This window comes from Vulpes vulpes, chromosome 9 (assembly GCF_048418805.1).
Source record: "Vulpes vulpes isolate BD-2025 chromosome 9, VulVul3, whole genome shotgun sequence".
Taxonomy (NCBI): Eukaryota; Metazoa; Chordata; class Mammalia; order Carnivora; family Canidae; genus Vulpes; species Vulpes vulpes.
Window position 1 is genome coordinate 106,827,042 of NC_132788.1, and position 22,234 is coordinate 106,849,275.

Consider the following 22,234-nt stretch of genomic DNA (forward strand, 5'->3'; position numbering starts at 1 on the left):
GGCGAGGCGCATGCGCCTTGGAGGGAGCGGCCCGGCGAGCGCGGTGGAACGCGGCTCCGCCCCCCCGGCCCGCCCCATTTCCGGCGGAAGCGGCCTCAACAAGAGAAACTTTATTGTTCCCGTTGGGGCGGCGAGGATGTCGGTGAATTACGCGGCGGGACTGTCGCCGTACGCGGACAAGGGCAAGTGCGGCCTCCCCGAGGTGAGCGGGGCCCGGCGTCCAGCAGGCCGCCCGCAGCGCCGCGGGCTGGGCGGGGCCGGCCGGCAGCGGGGCATTGTGGGAACATCGGGAGGCACCGAGGCTAGACAATGGGAGGGACTTCCCAGGGAGGAGGGGGCGGGAAGTGACGCCCCCTGCGCTCCCGGGGACCCGGACGCCCCCAGCCCCGGTGGGCCGAGCGGGTGACGGGGGAAGCCCGGGCGCAGCTGCAGGGAGGGCGAGGCGAGGAGGGGAATAAACACCCTCGGAGCGCGAGTGAGGCCGGAGAGGAGCCCAGGGGCGGGAGCGCGGGGGCCGCACGTGCCAGGCGGTGGAGGAGGGTTTGGGGCTGCAGGGACGGGCTCAGGGGTCACAAAGACCCCTCCGCCACTGCCGGACGTGGGGGGAGTCCCTGCCCCTCTGGCCCCCCCCGTAGGCGGGGTCGGGGTGGGGGTCGCCCCATCCGCTGCGGGCTGGGCTGTGCCTTCTGCGTGAGCGGTTCGTGCAGCCCGAGCCCTCAGCCCCGTCCCCAGCCCCTGCCTCCTCCGCTTCCTCCTCCTGCCGGTCAGTCGCCTGAGCCCACAGACATTTATTGAGCATCTGCTGTGCGCCAGCCAGGTGCTTGCTAGGCCCTGGGGCCACAGTGGGGCCCAGGGCATCCCAAACCCCCTCATTCTGGCAGGAAGACGCCCGAGGAGCAAGTAAATATAAGAAAGTAGAGGGTGGAGAAAAGTAAGGCCCGGAGCGGTGGTGAGAGCTGGGGCTGCACTGAAACCAGAGCCCAGGAGGCATCGTTTACATGACTTTTGGGTTTTCTTTCTTTCTTTTTTAATTGTGGCAAAATGCACGACGCAAAATGTACCACCTTAACCATCTTTAAGTACACAGTTCAGCGGCATAGAACACGCTCATGCTGTTGTGCGACCACCCCCAGCACTGTCTGCAGAACCTTCCATCTCCGCACACGGAGACCCTGTCCCCTGGAAGCACTGACCCCCCGCCCCCCGCCCTGGCCCCACCCCTGGCTCCCACCACCTCCTCTGTCTCTGTGGATGGGCCTCCTCTGGGGACCTCCTGGGAGTGGGGTCCTGCGGGAGGTGTCCTTCTGGGTCTGGGTCCCCTCCCTGAGCCCGGTGTCCTCGGGGTCCGTCCATGCCGGGGCAGGTGTCGGGGTCCCTTCCTTTCTAGGGCTGGATCATATTCTGGACATGGATGGACCTCGTTGTGTTTATCCTTTCATCCATCGATGGATGCTTGTGTTGATTCCCCATTTTAGCGATTGTAAATGGTGCTTCTGTGAACATTGGGTGTGCAAACGAGGGGACTTTTGAGCCGAGACCTAAAGGGGGTGAGGGAGGAGCCATGTACAGCCCATGCACAGGTCCTGAGGCAGGATCAGGCCTAGGCCTGGTGTGTTGGAGGTACGGTGAGGAGGCATGGATGGCTGTAATAGAGCGGGCGAGGGGGAGAGGGGGACAGGATGGGGCGGGTGTGCAGGGCCTTGGGGGCCACTGGGAAGGCTTAGGCTTTCACCCTGAGGGAGCCCCGGAGGGCTGTGGGCAGAGGGGGGACCTGAGGACCAGCTGCCTTTTCCAGTGAGTTTTCTCCTCTGGACAAGGCAGGGCTTCCCCGCCTGTGGCTAGTGACCTTGCCCTCAGGGACACAGTTTGACCTTCCCCTTTTGCTCCATCCCCTGACAGATCTTCGACCCGCCTGAGGAGTTGGAGCGCAAGGTGTGGGAGCTGGCACAGCTGGTCTGGCAGTCCTCCAACGTGGTGTTCCACACAGGTGCTGGCATCAGCACCGCCTCGGGCATCCCAGACTTCAGGTCTGTGGGCGTGGAGGGGAAGCCGAGGCAGGGCCTGCCACACAGCCAGCAGCTTCCCTGTCAGCTCACAGAGGCTTGGGCATCAGAACCCCTCCTGCCACCTTCCCCCCGGGGGTGTTGGGCTTGGGGAAGACCCTGCCCTTGCAGACATGTCCCTTTAAGGCATGCTCAACCTTCTGCTCACATCCCATTCCAGGACCTGGTCACCTGGCCATACCTAGCTGCAAGGGATCCTGGAGAATGTAGTCTTTTTGTTTTTTGGGTTTTTTAAAGAATTTATTTATTCATGAGAGACACAGAGAGAGAGAGAGAGAGAGAGGCAGAGACACAGGCAGAGGGAGAAGCAGGCTCCCTGCAGGGAGCCCGATGCAGGACTGGATCCCAGGACCCTGGGATCATGCCCTGGGCCAAAGGCAGGAACTAAACTGCTGAACCCAGGGATCCCCAGAATGTAGTCTTTTGCCTGGGCTCATCACACATGCCTAAATATTCGGTTTCTTTCTTTCTTTCTTTTCTTTTTTTTTTTTAATTTTTATTTATTTATGATAGTCACACACACAGAGAGAGAGAGGCAGAGACACAGGCAGAGGGAGAAGCAGGCTCTGTGCACCGGGAGCCCGACGTGGGATTCGATCCCGGTCTCCAGGATCACACCCTGGGCCAAAGGCAGGCGCCAAACCACTGTGCCACCCAGGGATCCCTCTTTTTTTTTTTTTTTATAATATTTTATTTATTCTTGAGAGACACAGAAGGAGAGAGGCAGAGACACAGGCAGAGGGAGAAGCAGGCTCCATACAGGGAGTCTGATGTGGGACTCGATCCTGGAACTCCAGGATCATGCCCTGAGCCAAAAGCAGTCGCTCAACTGCTGAGCCACCCAGGTGTCCCTTTTTTTGGCTGGGGGGGGGGGCAGGGGGGGAGGGATTCTATTACGTCAGATGATGGGAAGGTCAGGAGCAGTTAGCTCCATGCTCACTTGCAAATATTTTTCTATCAGACCTGGTGTCAGGCAAGTGGCTTTAACCATCAAGCCCTCAGCCTCCTCACCTATTAACAAGGTCGTGCAACCAGACAGTGTCTAGACTCCTTCCTGCTTCAGGCATCCTGTTGTTAGACAAGAGCCTTGCTGAAGTGTAGGGGTCTCAACCTGGCACCCCGCCCGAGGAACCCCAGTAGGGGCTGAGTTTGCAACCCTGCCCCGTAGAGCAGGCCTATGAGCAGGCCTATCGCATTCATACTCCCTCCCTAGGCCTCAGCCCAGACTTGCAGCAGGAGGGCAGATTCCTGGTTCTGGGAGGAATGTGAGACTTCTAAGGCGTGACTCCCACCCCCCACCCCTCCTCCCTAATCTGCCGTGGCTCCCCACTGCCACACAGGAAAGTCCCAGGTACTTCAGGCTGGAAATCCAAGCCCTTCCTGACCCCACCTCAGGACATCTCTCCAGCCTCAGCCCCTGCTGCTCCTACTGGGGCCCCCAGACCCCTTGCACATCCCCAAGCTCACAGGCTGTCACCAGCCCCCTCGGCCTTTGCTTACCCCTTCTGCTCTGCCCTATCCTCGCACAGTTGAAGTGACAGCTCAGCCTCCTCCAGGAAGCCTTCCCAGGCCCCCATGCATAGCCCCCCCACCTCCACTGGGCTCCTCCAGTCCCACAGCTGCAGAATCTGTGGCCACTTGTGTCTCCTCCTCTCATAGGATGGAGGGCTCCTCAAGGGCAGGGCCCGGGTCTGCTAGGACCCCAGCATCACCCAGTGCAGGGCCAGGCTCAGTGCAGCAGCAGGAAATGTGGATTGGAATGAATAATTTTTTGCCCCGCATTCTACCCCCAGCCCCCCTTCTCTTTTCTTTCCCGTCTCTTTGTCTCCCTTTGTCTCCAAGATTCTCTGTCTCTAATGCTCTGTCTCTTTCTCTCTACCCCTGTCTCCTTGAATCCTAAACTCTCCGTGTCTCTCCCCACTTGCCGCCTTCAGGGGCCCCCATGGCGTCTGGACGATGGAGGAGCGGGGCCTGGCCCCCAAATTCGACACCACCTTTGAGAGCGCGCGGCCCACGCAGACCCACATGGCACTGGTGCAGCTGGAGCGCGTGGGCCTCCTCCGCTTCCTGGTCAGCCAGAATGTGGACGGGCTGCACGTACGCTCCGGTTTCCCCAGGTAACACCAGGCTCCCGGGCTGGCTCGGCCTGGGGCAGACCACCCCTCCCTCTCTCTGGGCCTCAGTCTCCTCATCTGTAAAATGAACGTTGATGCTGGCCCCTTGCTCATGAGGCAGACATGGCAATGGAGTGAGGCAGCAGGGAAAAGCACTTGGCACTCAGTGAGACTCCCTATTGTGTGTTGTCGCTGCCTCCTGGGCATATCTGGAGAACTGGGGTCCCTGTTTCTGGTCCCGGGGTGATTCTAGCCCGGACCGCTCTGGACCTCTGTTGTCCTACAGCACAGCCTTCAGCCGCCAGCACCATAGCCGAGCCATAGGCCGCTTTAAAATCTCCCTTGGGGTGAGGCCGAGAGGGAATTGGGTGCGGGAGGAAGGGTGCTCACAGTTTAGAACTTGTTGTTGGGTTTTAACATTCCCCTTTGTCACTCGTATAGTGAATGGGAGCACTGTGTTAGGGCTGGCCGGGTCTTCCCCTTGGGGTGCAGGAGAGAGCCGGGTCAGCTGTTGACATGAGCAGGCGACACTTGGTAGGCGAGGGTCCAGGAAAAAAGACTTTTCTCTGCTTATACAGGTGAATGAGGCCCCTGTCCACTCCTCTTTTGAAGTGGGCCTGAGTCCCACCGTGGAGGAATAAGCACTAATTGCCCAGCACCCACTGTGCGCAGACAGGAGCAAAGTGGATCACACCCAACAACTACCCCGGGCCCACTGCAGGCCACACACTATTCTAGACACAGGACACTGGGTGCACAAGACAGAAGGTGCGCCCTCCTGGGGCTCATGCTCCAGTGGGAGGAAACAGAAGACAAATGAGCAAATCAAAATCTGTGTCAGGCGGTAATCACTGTTGTGGAACAAATGGGGAAGGTGGGGCAGGAGTTGCAGGTCAGGGAGGCTGACATTTGAGTGGGGACGTGAGGGAGGTGACAGAGCCAGGAGAAGAGCCTTCCAGGCCTGATCGTTGTTCTCCCAAAAATCCCAAAAGTTAGGCTCTGTTGTCCCATTTCACAGATGGGGGCCTGAGGCAAGAGAGGTTAAGTGACCTGCACAAGGTCATACAGCCACAGAGCCGGGAGTTGATTCCACGTTCCTCTGCCCCCCGGGGCCACCCATCGCCTCAGGTTCCTCTTTTGCAAACCAGGGATTAGAATTCCTGTCCTTTCGACCTGGTGACATTCGGATGTTCCAACACGATTGTGGATGGATTTTGTGAACGGACCAGGCTGCCTGTGTACGAAGGTGGGGTCAGCTGTGAGGGTTAATGATTCCTCAGGCTCAGGGAGGCTGGGTCATCTGCGTAAGGCTGTATGTGAGGATGACGGAGTCAGCAGCCAGAGGCGCTGGACCGAGTCCATTGATCTACGGTTGAGGGCTTAGGGAAGGCTTCCTGGAGGAGGAGGGCTTAGTGCTCAGCCTGAAGCCTCAGGAGTCGGAACCCCGTGCCACAGCCAAGTGTCTCCCTTCTCCTCCCACAGGGACAAGCTGGCGGAGCTCCACGGAAACATGTTCGTAGAGGAATGTGTCAAGTGTAAGACGTGAGTGCCGCGGGAGGGTGGGGGCGGGGGTGCCAGGTGTGGGCAGAGAGGTGGGGACACAATTCAACCCATGGCAGAGTGTGACAGGAGTGTGTCCGCCCACTCTGGGAAGGCTGAGCCAGAGCCCTTTGTGGAGCTGGTGCACTCGGGGAGGGGGGGGGGTCTCCTGCTGGCTGAGCGGCTGCACAGGTGGGGCCCCCCCAATTCAAAAACAAATTTGTCCCAAAAAAAAAAATTTGTCCCCAAACTTATTTTGAAAAAATTTCAGATCTATAGAAAACTCACAAGAATTGTATCATGAACCCGTACTTTGCCTAGACCAGGGCTCAGTAGGTTTTTTCTGGAAAGGGTCAGAGGGTCAAACATTTCCAGCTTTGTGGCCCAGACGGTCTCTGTTAGGACCACAGGCTCTGCTGTTGTGGCGTGAGAGGCACGTAGACCACACATGGAGGAATGGGCTTGGCCGTGTGCAAATAAAACTTTATTCACAAAAACAGGAGGCCGAGGGCCAGGTTTGATCCATAGTTTGCTGATCCCGACATAGGTTTGACAACTGTGTTACTGTTTTGCCGCATTTTGTCAGTACTTGCTGGGCTGTTGAGGAGTAAGTGGCAGACCCCTCGTGTCCACTACCCCTGACCCGCAGGACACGTACCTCCCAGGAGCTCCACTCTTCCTCGGCCACAGCCAGTCGTGCAGGCCGGGACGCGGAAGGCAATGTAGACAATCAGGCCGTGACCTGGGTTCCCATGCTCCTGTGGCTTGTTTCTGTCCTGGTCTGAGATCCGGCCTAGGATCCAGTCTCCAGTCTCCTTTGCTGGAACACTTCCAACCTTTCTGCTTCCGCGGCATTGGTGTCAGGGGTGCAGCCAGGCCAGCTGCGCTGTGGAAGCCCCCCCTTTCCCTGCTCTGGGTTTGTGGCATGTTTCCTCACGCTTAGATTCTGGTCGTGCAGCCTCCACTTCCCTGGGAGAACAGGGAAGGGCGAGAGCAGCCTCGCTCAGGCTGCAGGGCAGGAACCCCGGGAGCAGTGGTGGGCTGACCCGGCCCCGCTGGCCCCCCTCCTCCCCCAACACAGGCAGTACGTCCGGGACACCGTAGTGGGCAGCATGGGCCTCAGGGCCACAGGCCGGCTCTGCACTGTGGCCAAGGCGAGGGGGCTGCGGGCCTGCAGGTGAGTGACCTCTCGCGGCGCCTGGACTCCGGGGGAGGGTGCACGTTTCTGTGCTGATCCCCGCCCTCTGCTGCAGGGGGGAGCTGAGGGATACCATCCTGGACTGGGAGGATGCCCTGCCTGACCGGGACCTCACTCTTGCTGACGAGGCCAGCAGGTCTGACCCTCGGATGAGCCCAGATGGGGTGGGGGGGGTGTCTCTGTGGAAGCGCAGGTGGCGCCAGCCCAGGGCCGTCAGGAAGGGCTTCCTGGGAGAGCGGGCTGCGCCTCCTCTGGGCCTCACTGGCTTATTAATAACAGCAGCTACTCACACGCTCTGCCCCGTGCCTGTGTTCCAGGCAGGGAAACTGAGGCCTCAGCACATGGACTCCTCTGTCCAGTGCTACCCAGCCCAGAAGTGGCTGAGTCAGGTTAGAACCTGAGCCCCAAGTGTTGAAGGTCCTGCCCCCATCAACGACCGTGCTTCTGCCAACAGGGTGGGGAGGTGGCTGGGGCAGAAGGGCAGTGGCCGGAGCAGGACCCAGGGCAGCCTGAAAGCTGGCACAGGCTGTGGGCGGCCCCTGGGAGCAGAGGTGGGTGTGGAAAGAGCTGGCCTCCCAGGGCTGGGCGTGTTGCAGGAGCACGGGGTGGGGGGGGGGGGCAGAGGGCACCAGACCCAGGCACAGGGTCGAAGGGGCTCGATCTGACTCTGCCGTCCCGTCCCAGGAACGCAGACCTGTCCATCACGCTGGGCACCTCCCTGCAAATCCGGCCCAGCGGGAACCTGCCACTCGCCACTAAGCGCCGAGGAGGCCGACTGGTCATTGTCAACCTTCAGCCCACGAAGCACGTACGTCCTGGGCCCACCCTGACATGCTCCCTGCCCCCGCCTCCCTCCCCTCCAGGCCTCTGCCCAAGCCCACCTGTCTTTGCCCCCACAGGACCGCCATGCCGACCTGCGCATCCACGGCTACGTGGATGAGGTCATGACCAGGCTCATGAAGCACTTGGGCCTGGAGATCCCTGCCTGGGACGGTCCCCGCGTGCTGGAGAGAGCGCTGCCACCCCTGCCCCGCCCGCCCGCACCCAAGCCCGAACCCGAGCCCAAGGAGGAGGCGCCCACCCAGCTCAATGGCCCAGCACCCGCCAGTCCCAAGCAGGAGCCCTCCACGGAGCCCTGCACCCAGCACAATGGCTCTGGGCCCGGCAGCCCCAAGAGGGAGCGGCTGGACAGTCCTGTACCACACAGGCCCCCCAAAAGGGTGAAGGCCGAGGTGGCCCCCAGCTGACCAGGGGGCCCGGGGAGGGTGGGGCTTTTTGTAGAAACCGTGGATTCATCTTTTCTTATTGGTCTCACTTTGTTACTCGTACCTGCCCTTGAGGGTGGGAGAGGGTGACCTCAGGGTGCTGATTGCTGGGCTCCAGGCCCCGGGGCAGGCTCACTCTCCACTGCCTCTCTCTTTAGCTCTAGGGGCCTCTGGTGTGGGCCTGGGGAGGAGCGTTTTCACCCTGGAAGCTGACCTTGGACCTGACACCCCAGGCACCTGCTCCTCCCCGTGCCCCAGTCCCTGACTCAGGGTGTTCTGGGGAGGTGTGGCCAGGCCCTCCCTAGTTTCCAGCCTAAACAGAAGTTGACGTTCTCTGCCCCCAAGCTCTCACACTTCCCAGCCTCTGCCTCCCCCAAATCGCCTTCACAGTCCCTCTAGGAGGCAAGCTGGGGCAGAGCCACCATTACGAAGCCAGACTTCGTGTGGACAGACAGTAGGGGTTTGCACTGCCTTTGGAGCTAGAGGGAGAAACAGGTGTGTTCACCTGCCTTCCTCCAGACTTCCAGAGAAGTCTTCAATGCAATAAAAGCAGAGATTCTTGCATCTGAGTCTGTGTTTGACACTCGTAACCTTGTGGCAGGTCCTAGTCCTAGGGAGGAGGGGGCTGGAGGGGCCACGGAGCCGGAACACATGGTCCCCTTGCCCCTTATGGAGTCTGTGGGCCTCCGTGCAGTCAGGCCTGGGGGTGGTGGCGGAGGGCAGTTCCCCAGCCACATGGTTTCTAAATATTGCCCTCCACTCCTGGGCTGTGAGCGCCTCGAGGGGAGAGGCCTTTGGTCTGGTTCACAGCCCCACGCACCTGCACCTGCAGAGCAGGTGGGGAGTCACCACGCATTCGGAGAGTGCAGGCACGGCCGGTTCCAGCTGGGCCCTTCACCTCCATCGTGCCTCAGTCTCCTCATCCGTAAGACGAGCAGGTGGGCCGTGCAGCCCCCAGGAGGGCAGGTCCCCAGACCTTCTGCGGACACACACCTGACGTCCCGCGGGCCCTGCAGCGCTCGCGGCCGCTCTCCAAGGTGCTGAAGGCTTTCCCGCCGCTTCCGAGAGGAGAGGCCGGGCCCTGGACTGTGCCTCAGCCCCCACCCTCCCCCGCTTCGCGCCGGCCGTGTTCTGCCAAAATATTTTACTAAGGATCTCTACAATCTTAGAAAAGAGGGGTGGCCGTGGGCCATGGTTCCGGGGTCAGGGTCCCCGCAGACTCCGCGGGTTTCTCTTCCCCGTGTGCAGGCGCAGGGAGGAGTCCCGGGGCAGGCGAGCTGCGGGGGCGCGGGGGGTGTGTGCGTGTGTCCGCCTGGCCTCCGCCTGGGTCTGTATTTCTCAGGCTTTGTGGCCCTGTGGCCGCCCCGTGTCTGAGTGTGCTCTGTGCGTCTCTGGGTCCGTGAGTGTACAGTTTGTGCGTCTGCATCCGGGCTCCTCCGCCAGGTCTCGCCTCTCACCCCCTTGCCCGTCGCTGTCTACACAAGGGCCCCTCAGCCCAGGGGCAGGGGCGGGGGGCGGGGGGCACGTCCTGATGCTGCTCACAGCTCCTCCCCCGCTGCCTCCAATCCCACCCGCCCAGAGCTGAGCGCTGGCTCAGGCGCAGTCCAGCCCAGCAAGGTGGCTGGCGGGTTCAGCTTCTCCGAGTCGTTGCCCAGGATGAGTGTCGCATTGTCTGGGACGAGAGTTGTGTTGTCCGGGATGAGTGTCGAGTTGCGCAGGGTGAGCGTCGAGTTGTCCGAGATCGGGGTCGAGTTGTCCAGCCCCTTTGTCCAGTTGTCCAGAGCCGACGTGCCTCGAGATTCCCAGTCCGCCATGGGGCTGTCGGGAGACCCTTCCTGGGGTGTGCCACCCTTGAGCCGTGGTCCTGGGGCCTCGGAGCCGGGTATGGCGTCGGGGGCCACACGAGATGCAGCGTCGTTGTGCAAAGTTCTGGAGAAAACTAAGCAGGGGTTGGGAGGATCGTGAGGGATGGGGTGGGGGACCGGTGTCCCTCCGTTCTCTAGCCCCAGCATCACGGTGTAGCGACAAGGGGGTCCCCTCCCCATCCCCCAGAGGCCCTTTAGGGAAACAAGGGAACAGTGTGCATGGTGCAGCCCAGAGGGGTTTGGAGGGCAGAGCGTCCCTAGCCCGCCTACCTCGAACAGGTGCGTAGTCTCCGGCGTGCTCGGCTTTGTTGGCGACGAAAGGGCTAATGGAGGGCAGGACGATGAGGGCAAAGGAGAACAGCAGGACCTGGCAGAGATGGGGGAGGTCACCCCATCCCTCCCCCCACCCTGTGAGCAAAGAAACCGAGGCCCAGAAGACAGGATCGTGCTTAAATTGGGGCTTGGGTTATGCTCAGTTCCCCTCACAGACCTCTCTGCCGAGGCCAAGGACCCCCGTTATCCTGGGGACCAGGACTTACCGCTAGGCAGGTGCCCGTCTGGGCTGACTTGCTGGTGGACTGGACCACAATGGCCTGGAGTTTCTTCAGCTGCTCCAGGAGGGACCTTAGCAGGAATGGGTGGGCCTTGGCTGAGCCCCACGGGGCCATGATCTGACTCCCATCCATTTCTGGGGTCTCCTAGCCTGGCTGGTGTCTGAATCCCATTCATCCCTCATGGCCCCACTGGTCTTCAAAGTCCCAGACTCCCCCTCTTTGCCTCAGTAAATCTCCCTGAACATCCCACCCCTGGCACCCACTCACTTCTCTGCACCCCCACCTCCCTGATCCAGGCCGCCATTCTCTCACCAAAACGGCAGCCCCAGCCTCTACTCTGCCCCCCTAAGGCCTCTCCCGCCCCCTAGGGTTCATGCTCCAAGCAGTAGGCAGACAGCACTTTTCCAATGCAAGTGGGCTTCTCTCAACCCTCCCAGGGCTCCCACCTCCCTGGGGTAAAAGCCCAGGTCCTCCCCCATGGCCCCCAGGCCCTGCACAACCTGCTCCGTCCTCTCCCTCCTCCCCCTCCTTCCTCTCTCCCCCTCATCCACTCTGCTCCAGCCACACGGGCCCACATGCTGTTGCTCCATCATGCCAGACCCAGTCCTGCTCCAGGACCTTTGCACATGCCAGTTCCCTCTGTACCAAGGACGCTATTCCCTCAGGTCTTTTTGCAGCAGCTGGTTCTTTCTCATCCATCAAGGCTCAGCTCAAAAGTTGCCTTATCTGACCTCCCTGCCCAGAATAGCCCCACTCATTCTCCAGTGCCTTCACCTCTTCTCAGTGACAATCAGTATTTGAAAATAATTTTTATATAGTTTCATTTGTCTTGATTATGTCTCCCCCTAGACCATGAGTTCCAAAAGTAGGGAGACTGTCTGTTTACTGTTGGGTTCCAGTGCCCAGAACGATGCCTGGCACGGATGAGGTGCCGAATAAATATTGAGTAGGTGGCTGCATCTCTTAGAACCACATGCAGTCCTCCAGCACACGGAGTTTCCAGCCTCTGAACATTCACCTGCCATTTCCTTCACTAGAAACACCTGCCCCCACGTCCGAGTGCCCTCCTCCATGCACCTTGCCCCCTTTCTAGGGGGAGCCCTCACCCCCTGCTCTGCCTCGCCGTCACAGAGGCTGTCCCCCACATTGTCCGCCTCTCCTGCAAGGGCCTCTAGGGGCCCCCTCCCCCTATCCTCTGCCACAGCTAGACCGAGACTCACAGGTTCTGCTTCTCGAGATGCAAGACTTTCCTCTGAAGCTCCTGGTTCTGGGCAGTGCAGGCCGACATCCTGCAAGGAGAATGTTACAGTGACTTTCACAATATGCCTGTGTGCCCAGCTGACATCTCCCCATGAGGTGCCATTTTACAGGTGGGGAACCCGAGACCAGAGACGGGGACTCATTCATCAAAAACCACCCAGCAAGTCTGTGGACAGGGTCAGCATTTGAACCCAGGTCTGCCTGGCTCCTAGATCCCATCTCTGCATGGATGTGGGGGCTTCACTCCAGCCAGTGCCCCTAGGACTAGGAATGGGATGCCAAACTTGGGCAGGGATGCTTCCAGAAGACCAAGTAGTTGGATGACTGGGAGTCGGAGGAGAACCAGGTTACAATCCTCACCCTCCCCGTGAGCTCACGCCACTCTACTCTCTGCCTTAAGTCCCCTCACCTGTAAAATGGGACAATTACCTAGTTCACGGTGTTTGGGAGAACGACATGAAAGAAAGATTCGCAGATTGCATCTGAGGAACATGCTGACAGAGATCCGTCCACCTAGGGATCCCAGATCCAAGCGGGGGCCCCACCTTTCCCACCTGCAGCCATCTGTGAGCATGTCTTGGCCCAGACCACTCAGATGTGGAACCGAAGCACTCAAATCCCAGCGTGCAGGTCTTCATGTTGTACCCAGGGGAAGGAATGAGCCCCCCACCCACAACTGAGAGGCCCTCCTAATAACTCACAGGACAGAGAAGAATCCATGATGTGGATTAAGGAAGACCCAAGAACCCAGTGGTAATGACAATGGTGCAAATCACAGTGCGTGCACGAGGGGCAGCTAAGGGAAAGGCTGGGGCAGGGAGGCGTGGCGGGTTTGGACCTTCACCAGCCTTTATACAGCTCGACAAGCTGGACGCACACGTGTTGAAAATTAGCAAAGGGACGACAGAACAGACTCCCTCCAACATGAAGCATCAAGGAAGAACGTACCAAAGCTAAGAGCAATACGACGGATGAATCACTGAACTCTACTGCTGCAATTAGTAATACACTATATGGTTACTCATCGTATTTAAAGAGATTTTAGGGCAGCCCTGGTGGCACAGCGGTTTGACGCCGCCTGCAGCCCAGGGTGTGATCCTGGAGACCCAGGATCGAGTCCCATGTCAGGCTCCCTGCATGAAGCCTGCTTCTCCCTCTGCCTGTGTCTCTGCCTCTCTCTCTCTCTGTCGCTCATAAATAAATAAATAAAATCTTTTAAAAAAAACAGATTTTAAAAAATAGTAAAGTTAAGAGCAGAAATAAAGAACTACAACACAAAAATCCAGGGGGCGGCGGGGAGGGGAAAGCCAGAAAGCCGTTCTCTGGCAAGAATAATCCAATAAATAAGTCTGCGGCAAGATGAGTCAAGAAGATGAAGGAGAAACAGAGGCACAGGTGGACAGCTTGAGTTTATTAAAATGGGCATGACTGCCGACGGCGCAGCTTAGCAAGATAATAAGAGACAACTACGAACTGTTTTGGGGGGGTATGTTTGTAACGGACAACATCCCAGAAATGTATGGCACCCCGAAACTGACTTGGGAAAACATGTAACACTCCATCGAGTCAGTTCTGGTTTGGAAAGTGAGTTTGTGGGGCGCCCGGGGGCTCAGCAGTTGAGCATCTGCCTTCAGCTCAGGTCGTGACCCCGGGGCCCCGGGATCGAGTCCCGCATTGCGCTCCCCGTGGGGAGCCTGCTTCTCCCTCTGCCTGTGTCCCTGCCTCTCTGTGTCTCCCATAAATAAATGAATAAAATCTTTAAAAAGAAACAAACAACTGAGTTTGCTCCCTTGTTATGTTTCTGGTAAAGAAGAAACAGGAGCCTGTCCTCTTATATGAGTTAAGAGAGGTGATTGGAGCTAAAAAAAAAAAAAAAAAAAAAAGAGGTGATTGGGTGAAACGGGGGTTGGAGTTTTTCAGCTGAGGAAGTTCTGCCGAGAAGGACTGACCCCCCCCAAACCCCAATCCCCATCCTTCCCATACACACTCTGGAGGAAGCCTTGCCAGCTGAGGACCAGGGATGCTCAGACCAGGGGAGTAAGCCCCCCACCCTCGGGCAGAGAGCCAGAACGAAGCAGGTTAAATATATATTCTCCTTTCTTGGTTCTAGGAGAATAAGGGATCCCCGAGACCGAGCCTCTGTGTTCTCTAGGAATCTTTCCAACCTTGCAATTCACATGAAAAATGACCTCTGCCCGAGAGAGCGAGGAGACCTCTATAATTTTGTAGGCCCCTACTCCGAGTCAGGGTAGCTTCCATGCCAACCAAGGGCAGCCAGTCCGATCTGCGGATTGGACCATAGACTTCCAGTGTTCAGTGGGTTCTCCTACCTCCTCTTGTTTAAAAATACAGGTTCATCAGACTCAGGAATGAGAGGGCTCAGGGTCTGAGTCAGGAAACTGTTTTAACAAGCCCCTGCTGCGTATGCTCCTGCACACCAAGGTTTGAGAACCACTGGTCTGGGTGCTGCTTCCACTTGACAAGGTGCCAGTGGAGAAGCAAACTGCTTTGTGTCTCTTTTATGTGTAGCTTGTAATAAGATCTGTTTATGGTCTCATTAGGACTTTCGGTTATTTATCAGTCCCTTGAACTTTTGTATGTATCCTTATCACTACAAGGAAAGTACATTGAAGATTTTAAGTGTGGAAATACAAATTTTGTGTGACTTTAAAAAAAAAAATTTTTGTAGGCCCCCCACACTGTGACCTTAGCCACGTGGCACCCACCCGTCCCTGGACATCGGTCGCCTCCCTCACCCCAAGGGCCGCGTCTCAGGCCCCCAGCCTCACCGAGTTTCCAGGCCATCAATATATTCCTTCTTCTTTTTCCGGCTTTCTTGGGCCGACTGCTTGTTTCTGATTTTCCGGCGGATTTTTTTCAGCACTCGCTCCTCGTACTGCACAACGACATGGGGAGGACGGTCGGCTCGGCCACCCGGCCCCACGCCCGTCCCGCGGGAGCCCTCCCGGCCCTCCCGGGGGAAGACTCCCGATGACTCCCTCTAAGTTCTTGCAGGGTCTCCAGGGTGGGAGGGGCTGGGCCCTGAGATTTTCTCAGATCCCAATCCCAGTTAGGAACTGGCCCGCGGACTTTGCACACTGGTGCGCTCGCGCCACCTTCTGGCCACGCCCGGGCCGGTGGGTACCGAGGCCAAGGACTGTCCTGCCTGACGGAACCGCAAGCCCAGGTCTGGGAGTTGAGTGAAGCAGGCTGGGGGGGGGGGGGGGCGGGGGGGGGGGCGGGGCAGGGGGCTGCCGCGAGCTGGTTGCACGTGGAGGTGGGAGTACGTGGCCCACAGTCCCGGCCAGAGAAATGTTAGCAACCAATTTAAACAAAATGCAGCACAGGGACACCTGGGTGGCTCAGCGGGTGAGCGTCTGCCTTTGGCTCAGGGCATGACCCCAGGGTCCTGGGATCGAGGTTCGCATCGGGCTCCCCGCAGGGAGCCTGCTTCTCCCTCTGCCTGTGTTTCTGCCTCTCTCTTTGCATCTCTCATGAATGAATAAATAAAATCTCTTTTTTTAAATGCATCAGTGGAAGCCTGTCTGCTGCACATACCTGGCCTGCAGGTCACCCCTTTGGGCAGCTCTGGCCTGCAAGGGGCTGTGATAAAGAGTGAAGGGCACCAGGATGGCTCCCAGCACCCAAACCGCCGCTGCCTGTAAGCCCACCCTCGGCTCTGGGGTGTCAAGCCCTGCCTGCTGAGTCGGCTTTTAGGATGGATTTCCAGGCTCCAATGACAGACAGACGCACCCTAACATTGCAGCGCAGGGGACTCATGGGCGGGGGGGCGACTTAGGGGCAGGTGGCTGCAGGAAAGGGGGCCGGGCCCGGAGCCCCAGCTCACCTTGGTGAGGGGCAGCTGGGTGGGCAGGGTGATGCCTTCTTTGGCCAGAAGCTTCTTCTCGTCCTCTGTGAGCACCAGCTCCTGACACTGCTCGGGCCCAGGTCGCAACAGGTGGGGGGCTGCCAGGTGATGCTGTTGCTGTGGGGGAAATGGGGACGTGGCGCTGGGGGCAGGGAAACCGACAGCCTCCAGGAAACGAAAAAGCGGCCCTGGATTTGAAAAACTCCCGAGTCTCTCCTGCTGTCGGGTCCCCATCGGCGCGAGGGCTCAAGAGAGCCAGCACCGAGCCCCCGAGCCGGGAGCTGCTCCTACCGATGCCCTTGCACGTGGCCGAAACGGTGGACACGCAGGCTTTTCATCTGTTTAACAAATAGTCATGTGAAAACTACGTAGTCATCACCTACTACGTGCCAGGCACTGTTCTGGGCTCTGACAATTCCCTGCAGCACGGTCTGCAATAGCAAAGTGCTGGACACAGCGGGGCTATCCGGCAATACGGGACGGATTAAATAAGGCATGACCCGGATGTGCGGGGAGGGGGGCCGCCACACAGCTGTGAAAAAGGTGGGGCCCCGTATCATGATATAAAGCAATCGGCACAAAAAACCTCAAGTTAAAAAATAAAGCGGCAAAAACAGTGGTAAGTGCGGGATGCTACCTATTATGTCAAACCTAAAAAAAAAAATAAAAGAAGGAGAAGGAATCCCTTTGGAAGGAGTCACTGGGACCTGTGTGGGACGTGAGGTAGCTGCAGCCTTGGGAGAGGCAGACGCTCTCCCTGCTGCCTGTTTTTGCCTTTGGGACTCGGGCCCGTGCGGATGCATTTACCTTTTTAAAAAAGTGTTTAGTTAGGGGATCCCTGCGTGGTTCAGCGGTTTAGTGCCACCTTCAGCCCAGGGCGTGATCCTGGGGTCCCGGGATCGAGTCCCACATTGGGCTTCCTGCGTGGAGCCTGCTTCTCCTTCTGCCTATGTCTCTGCCTCTCTCTCTCTCTGTCTCTCATGAATAAATAAATAAAATCTTTAAAAAAATTTTTTAAGTGCTTAGTTAAATTTAAATCACGAAAGCTAAGCACTAGAAAAGAAAACACTTTGTAATCCAAGTGCCAAAGTCCTGGAGATGTCGCCCTGAGGAACAGCAGACCCCAGGACAAAGGTGCCGACTGGGGCGGTCTGTCGGGTCTTTGGATCAATCCCACCACCCAGGAGTGCCAGGCCAGTGGTCAGCCCCAGTTTCCCCATCTGTGAAGTGGGGGCACTAACCGGGTTGTCAGGCCTGGGTTATGGGCACTCGAAGCCCTTGGAAAGGCAGGTGGCCCTGAGTGGGTGTGCAATGACCCCATAGGCCAACCCAGGGATTGAGCCAGTGGCCACTGTGTGACTTCAGGCAAATCAATGACCCTCTCTGTGCCCGCTTCCTCAAGAGTAAAATTAATACAGCAGGAGCCCCAATAATTAGCATCACTGCGAATTGAAAGGTGATCTTCCTAAAGCATTTAGGAGAATGTCTGGCCTATAGTAAGCAGACGCTTGGTCAGTTTTGGCTATTTTTTAAATTGTTATTTACTACCACAGTGGAGAGTGCCCTACCCTGCCTGTGACTCAGTATCCCCGGGCTCTGAAGTGGAGGTACTGGGGTCCTAAGAACCGCGGCAGCCCTAAGCTCTGAGGGCTGGGGTCGGGGCTGCTCACCAGGTCCGCGCCGCTGCCGGAGAGGAGGAGGTCTTTCACCGTGAGGCTGCAGCACGGAGGCGGGCCTGCAAGCTCCCCCAGCTCCTCAGAACCGGGGCCTGAGCTCCACATTTCTGAGCAGGGCAGATGGGGACACAGACAGGAAAGCGTCAGGTTGGGGTGCAGCTGAGCTCCCGGCGTCCACCTGCCGCCTCCAGGAAGCCTGCCAGGATAGCCCCCAGCCACACCGTGGTGGGGATTTGGGGCCCGGCCTGGGATGAAGCAGACAGCCCCAAGCGGTGCCTCCGTCTTCGCTCTGATGGCAAAGGGGAAGCCGATTCACCTGGACGTTACGGAGGGACCCACCGCCGGCCCAGGAGGGAGCGGCTGTTATCGCCCAGGATTATAGGCTAGATCTCCAGCCGGCTTCGCCTTATCTCCCCCTGGGGGCAGGGACAGCTCTAAGTCACCACAGGCTCCCTCCCACCTGGCACCCACAGGCAGGCTGCTCTCCGGAGCGCAGATTTCGGGGTCACACGGCTCTTGGTTCTCATCCCGCCTGGGCAGAGCTGTGTGACCTTGGTTAACCCACTAAACGTCTCTGAGCCTCAGTTTTGTCAACTCTCCAACGAGTCTAGTAAGAGCTCAAGGGACAAGGGACACACCCTGCTGGTGGCCGCATGGGGGTGGGGTGGGGTGGGGTGCCTTCTGCATAAGGCTAGTTTTCCCCAGACCCAGAGGAGCGTCCGGAGGCCCAGGGTCCCGTGACCTCCCACGCTTTCATGGAGCATCCAGATGTGGGAGGTTCAAAGATGAGGCTGACAGTGTGGCACCCGGGGCAGGAGCCAGCCCTCCAGGGTTGCATCCCAGCTCAGCGGCTCTGACTCATTCCTAAACCCCACAGGGACTCAGAGGTCGCTGTCAGGGGAATGGGCCCCAGCATCAATCCCAGAGGGCGGGGACGATGTGCGCCTGGAAGGAGGCCAGGGCAGCGGGCGAAGATGCACAACCCACCCAAGTCTATGGCCACAGAGGCCTCCAGGGCTCGGGTTGCTGGTCCGGGGCCACCGGCAAGGCAAGGGGGTCCGGGGTGGTAGGAGGCACAAAGCCCCTTGCCAGACTCCAGGGCGAGGCAGCCGGCGAGGGTGGCGGCAGCCGCACTGCGGGGAGGGGTGTCCTGGGCGTCGGAGGGCAGGTCTTCGGAGATGCCGCTGTCACTTGCTGCAGGGGACCAGATCGGAGAGCTGGGGACCGAGTCTCCAGGAGCCAGGATGGAGTTTAGGAAATCGTCAGAGTCCGGGCCTGGCAGGACCTGGTGGGAACAGAGGGAGACGGGGTGGGGGCATTAAAAGCGCTCCACTTTGTTCTGGATGGCTGTGTGACTCCGAGCCAGCCACGGGTCCTCTCTGGGCCTCGCTTGTCCTTTCTGGGTCCCAGAAGGCTGATGCCTCCTCCTCCCGGGTTGTCGGAGCCTGAACACAATCCTGTCGCATGGGTACGCCCTCTGGAGGCTTGAGCCCTGAGTTTGAGTTTGACCCCAACCCCAAACGGCTGTGTGACCCCGGGTGAGTTACGGCCCCTCTCTGGGCCGAGCCTCAGTTTCCTCATCTGTGAGAAGCAGCTGATGCCAGCTACTCCTTAGGGTGGCCAAGAGGTCCGACATGATGATGCGCTTTGCTAGGACTGAGCTCTGTGAGCCCTAAATGCCTCGCAAAGCCCGGAGTGTGCTCACCTGGTCCCCGACGTGGTCCCAGTCCTCACCCAGCTCCACATGCCTCAGGATGCCGTCCTGCTGATCAAACAGGAGATCTAGGAGCTCCAGGCTGCCAATGGGGTCCAGGGGACCAGCGGAGGAAGCCATCTGGGGCAGGGAGGGGACAGGCATGAGGATCGCACAGCGCCCGCTCCTCCCAAATCGCACCTGCGCACCACCCAGGTCCGTCTGCGGCTCGAGCTCAACCCCCACCCCGGCCCTGGAGCCTCCATCTCCAGACGGGCCGCGGAGCTGACCCAGGCCCTCCCGGGGCCACGGCAGCCGATTTCTCTCCAAGTACTAGACAGGTGCATGCGTGGGGGTGAGCAGCCTGGCCAACTCCTACGAGGCTGATGAAACCCAGCTCCCGCCTTGCCCTCCCATCCCGCCCAACGGGGCCCCCGCTCCCGGAGGAGAGAACAGGGCACCCCGGGATGGAGGCACGATTTTGGCCATTCCGTGCTCTCTCTGGGCCTCTGGGTCTTTCTGCCTGTCCGATGGGGCGTGTGAGGCTCCTTCCAACCTCTCACGAGCTTCGGAGGGCTTCTGGGCCTCGACCCTCCCTCCCGCAGCGCCCCGGGCAGGACTCACCTTTCCAGCTGCTAAATCCCCATTCAAGAGGCCAGGCCAGCGGGCTCTGTCCGGGCGCCCTCCCGAGTGGCTGTGACACCAGGCCCCGGGGCTCTGCTCACTCCTCTCCCGGCTCTGTCACCACCCCCAAAAGATGCTGAAATAGGCTCCAGAGCTCCCAGCCCGTCCCTGGCCGCCGATTGGGGGACAGGCGAGATGGACGGGGTTAAGGGCCAGTGACACCAGGGCAGGCTGGGGGAAGGGAGGGAAGACCGTTATCTCGATGTTTTGTGCTTTTCGAGCGGCAGTGGGCAAAGGCCAAAGTCTGGGTGCCTCAGCTCTGCCATGACCTCTCCCCTACTTTCAGCAACTGTTTCTGTTCTGTTCTGTTCCCAGGATGTGGGGCTCCAGGAAGGCCCAGGGCCCCTGGTTGGGTCCTGTCCACTCCCGGGACAGAACAAAACCAAAACGGATGGCCCAGGCCTTTACCGAAGCCGTTTCCTCGGCCAGAAGCTCCTTTCTCCCCAGAGCTGGCAACCTCCTACCCACCCTCCAAGCCCTCCGCAGCCAAACTTAAGCAACAATCAGTTCCTTCTAGAATCTTCCGTCGTTCGTCTATCCACCAAGTATTGATTGACCCAAACTGGCTGCCACCTCAGGGCCTTTGCACTTGCTGTTCCCCCTGCGTGGAACTGCACCCCCCTCTTCCACCCCTGACTCTCAGTGTCTTTAGCCCAGAAGGCTGAGACGTTATGTGTGACCACACCCCCCCACCATCACCCCAGGAGCCCATCCCCAGAGCTCTGTGTGACATTGCTGTCTTCAGGAGCCCCTCACTGTTTGACATTGTCTTGTTTGTCCACCTGTGTTTTGGTTTTTTGTTTTTGTTTTTGTTTTTTGTTTTGTCTTCCCTGATTCCTCCCTTCCCCCGCCAGGGCCTTCCAGGCTAGAATGGAGTTTCCTGTGTTCTCTGCTGGGCCCCCAGGATCTAGGAAGTACCTGCGCACAGTGGTGCTCAATCACCCTTACCCGTCATGTGCCTTCTCTGTGCCCACCACTGTTTTAGGCGCTACGGATAAAGCACTGAATAACCTGGACCATAAATACATAAATAAATCAGGAAACAGATAAATAAGCAAGGGCCACCAAGAAACTGGGTGGAACCACAGTGAATGGCAACCAAGGGCTGGAAAAGCCTCTTTTAAGAAGGTGACCTTTTCTTAATTTTTAAATTAAGCTCTATACCCAACGTGGGGCTTGAACTCGCAGCCCCCAAGATCAAGAGCTACATGCTCTACCGGCTTGAGCCAGCCAGACGCCCCTTGAGAAGGTGACATTTAAGTACAATCCTGGGGGACGCCTGGGTGGCTCAGCGGTTGAGCATCTGTCTTCGGCCCAGGGCGTGATCCTGGAGTCCTGGGATCGAGTCCCACGTCGGGCTCCCTGCATGGAGCCTGCTTCTCCCTCTGCCTGTGTCTCTGCCTCTGTGTGTGTGTGTGTCTGTGTGATGAATAAATAAATAAAATCTTTTTTAAAAAAATGAATAAGTACAGTCCTGAATGATGAGAAAGAGGCAGCCGTGGGGAGATCCAGGGGAAGCATGTTTCAGGCTGAAGAAACAGCACATGCAAAGGTCCTGGGGTCACAACCCGGTCTGGCATGTTGAAGGAACAGCGAGGCGGCCCGGGTGGCTGGAACAGACAGAGTGAAAGGGGAGAGAGGGAGAAGGCAGGGCAAGCAGAGGTCGGGGCGCGGCGTTCAGGGCCTTGGGGGGCAGCCCTCGGCAAGGAGTTGGGCTTAAACTAAATACAGCGGGAGGTGGTTAGGAGCTTTGTGAGTGGAGGAGAACTGAACGGAGCCTCGCGCGTGCCGGGCACGGTGCTGGGCGCCAGGCTCACGGCAGCGACGGAAACACCCTCCTTGCTCTCGAGAAATTCACATCGCGCCGTTTCTCTCAATGGACCCGGCATCATTCATTCACGAACAAACATTTGATGAGGGGCTGCTGTGTGCCCGCCGGGTGTGGCCCTTGTGTATGACAGGGACTCACGGCAGCAGTCACACCCCCAGGACCCCCGGACTACGTCGGGGGGTCGGGGCAGGTACCGGCATGGAGGGAGGGGGGCTTGGATGCTGCTCCGGTGCCCCCGCCCCAGACAGTGATCCAGTGACAGTGGGGGGGGGGTCGGAGGGGGTCACTGTCCCCTCTCACTCTCAGCCTCCCGATCTTTCTTGCTTCCTCCGTAACCAACCACCTGTGTTGGAGATTTTTTTAAGATTGATTGATTGATTGATTGATTGATTCCTGAGAGACACACAGAGAGAGGCAGAGACACAGGCAGAGGGAGAGGCAGGTCCCTGCAGGGAGCCTGATTCGGGACTCGATCCAGGACCCCGAGGTCACACCCTGAGCCAGAGGCAGATGCTCCACTGCTGAGCCCCCCAGCAGCCCCCGTGTTGGATTTTTAAGGGCTCTGTCGGCTTGGCCTTCGCCATCCCAGCCATAATATTTGTGCAGCCTTTGCTTTGGAGGCGC

General features: G+C 58.7%; 2 protein-coding genes across 6 annotated transcripts; one reads left to right on the forward strand and one right to left on the reverse strand.

Annotated features, from left to right (window-relative positions):
* The first annotated feature begins 28 nt into the window (after positions 1 to 28).
* SIRT6 (sirtuin 6) lies at positions 29 to 8,743 on the forward strand. 4 transcript variants are annotated; one of them, XM_072721755.1, is made up of 8 exons: positions 29 to 202; positions 1,900 to 2,027; positions 3,998 to 4,180; positions 5,660 to 5,719; positions 6,798 to 6,893; positions 6,970 to 7,050; positions 7,599 to 7,722; positions 7,814 to 8,743. In XM_072721755.1, exons 1-8 carry the CDS (start codon positions 137 to 139, stop codon positions 8,159 to 8,161), a joined length of 1,086 nt encoding a protein of 361 aa, XP_072577856.1. In that variant the 5' UTR covers positions 29 to 136; the 3' UTR covers positions 8,162 to 8,743. The 4 variants fall into 4 exon arrangements, with proteins under 4 accessions (XP_072577856.1, XP_072577857.1, XP_072577858.1 ...); XM_072721756.1 differs by lacking the exon at positions 6,798 to 6,893 and having other exon boundaries at positions 83 to 202; XM_072721757.1 differs by lacking the exon at positions 7,814 to 8,743 and having other exon boundaries at positions 83 to 202; positions 7,639 to 7,807.
* Positions 8,744 to 9,306: 563 nt separating this feature from the next.
* Positions 9,307 to 19,858, reverse strand: CREB3L3 (cAMP responsive element binding protein 3 like 3). 2 transcript variants are annotated; one of them, XM_072721754.1, is made up of 10 exons: positions 19,720 to 19,858; positions 19,108 to 19,236; positions 18,390 to 18,687; positions 17,397 to 17,509; positions 15,706 to 15,843; positions 14,648 to 14,754; positions 11,819 to 11,887; positions 10,584 to 10,668; positions 10,315 to 10,367; positions 9,307 to 10,118 (listed from the first exon to the last, which is right to left on the reverse strand). In XM_072721754.1, exons 2-10 carry the CDS (start codon positions 19,234 to 19,236, stop codon positions 9,773 to 9,775), a joined length of 1,338 nt encoding a protein of 445 aa, XP_072577855.1. In that variant the 5' UTR covers positions 19,720 to 19,858; the 3' UTR covers positions 9,307 to 9,772. The 2 variants fall into 2 exon arrangements, with proteins under 2 accessions (XP_072577855.1, XP_025875084.2); XM_026019299.2 differs by having other exon boundaries at positions 10,315 to 10,411.
* Positions 19,859 to 22,234: the final 2,376 nt, after the last annotated feature.

Bases quoted from the DNA above. Each gene is read 5' to 3' on its own strand.
- SIRT6 (XM_072721755.1), top strand. From the start codon at position 137: ATGTCGGTGAATTACGCGGCGGGACTGTCGCCGTACGCGGACAAGGGC. The intron at 4,181-5,659 runs GTAACACCAGGC...CTCCTCCCACAG, and splicing joins GTACGCTCCGGTTTCCCCAG to GGACAAGCTGGCGGAGCTCC. The intron at 7,723-7,813 runs GTACGTCCTGGG...TTGCCCCCACAG, and splicing joins ACCTTCAGCCCACGAAGCAC to GACCGCCATGCCGACCTGCG.
- CREB3L3 (XM_026019299.2), bottom strand. From the start codon at position 19,236: ATGGCTTCCTCCGCTGGTCCCCTGGACCCCATTGGCAGCCTGGAGCTC. The intron at 18,688-19,107 runs GTGAGCACACTC...TGTTCCCACCAG, and splicing joins GGGACCACGTCGGGGACCAG to GTCCTGCCAGGCCCGGACTC. The intron at 14,755-15,705 runs GTGAGCTGGGGC...GTCGTTGTGCAG, and splicing joins CCCAGCTGCCCCTCACCAAG to TACGAGGAGCGAGTGCTGAA.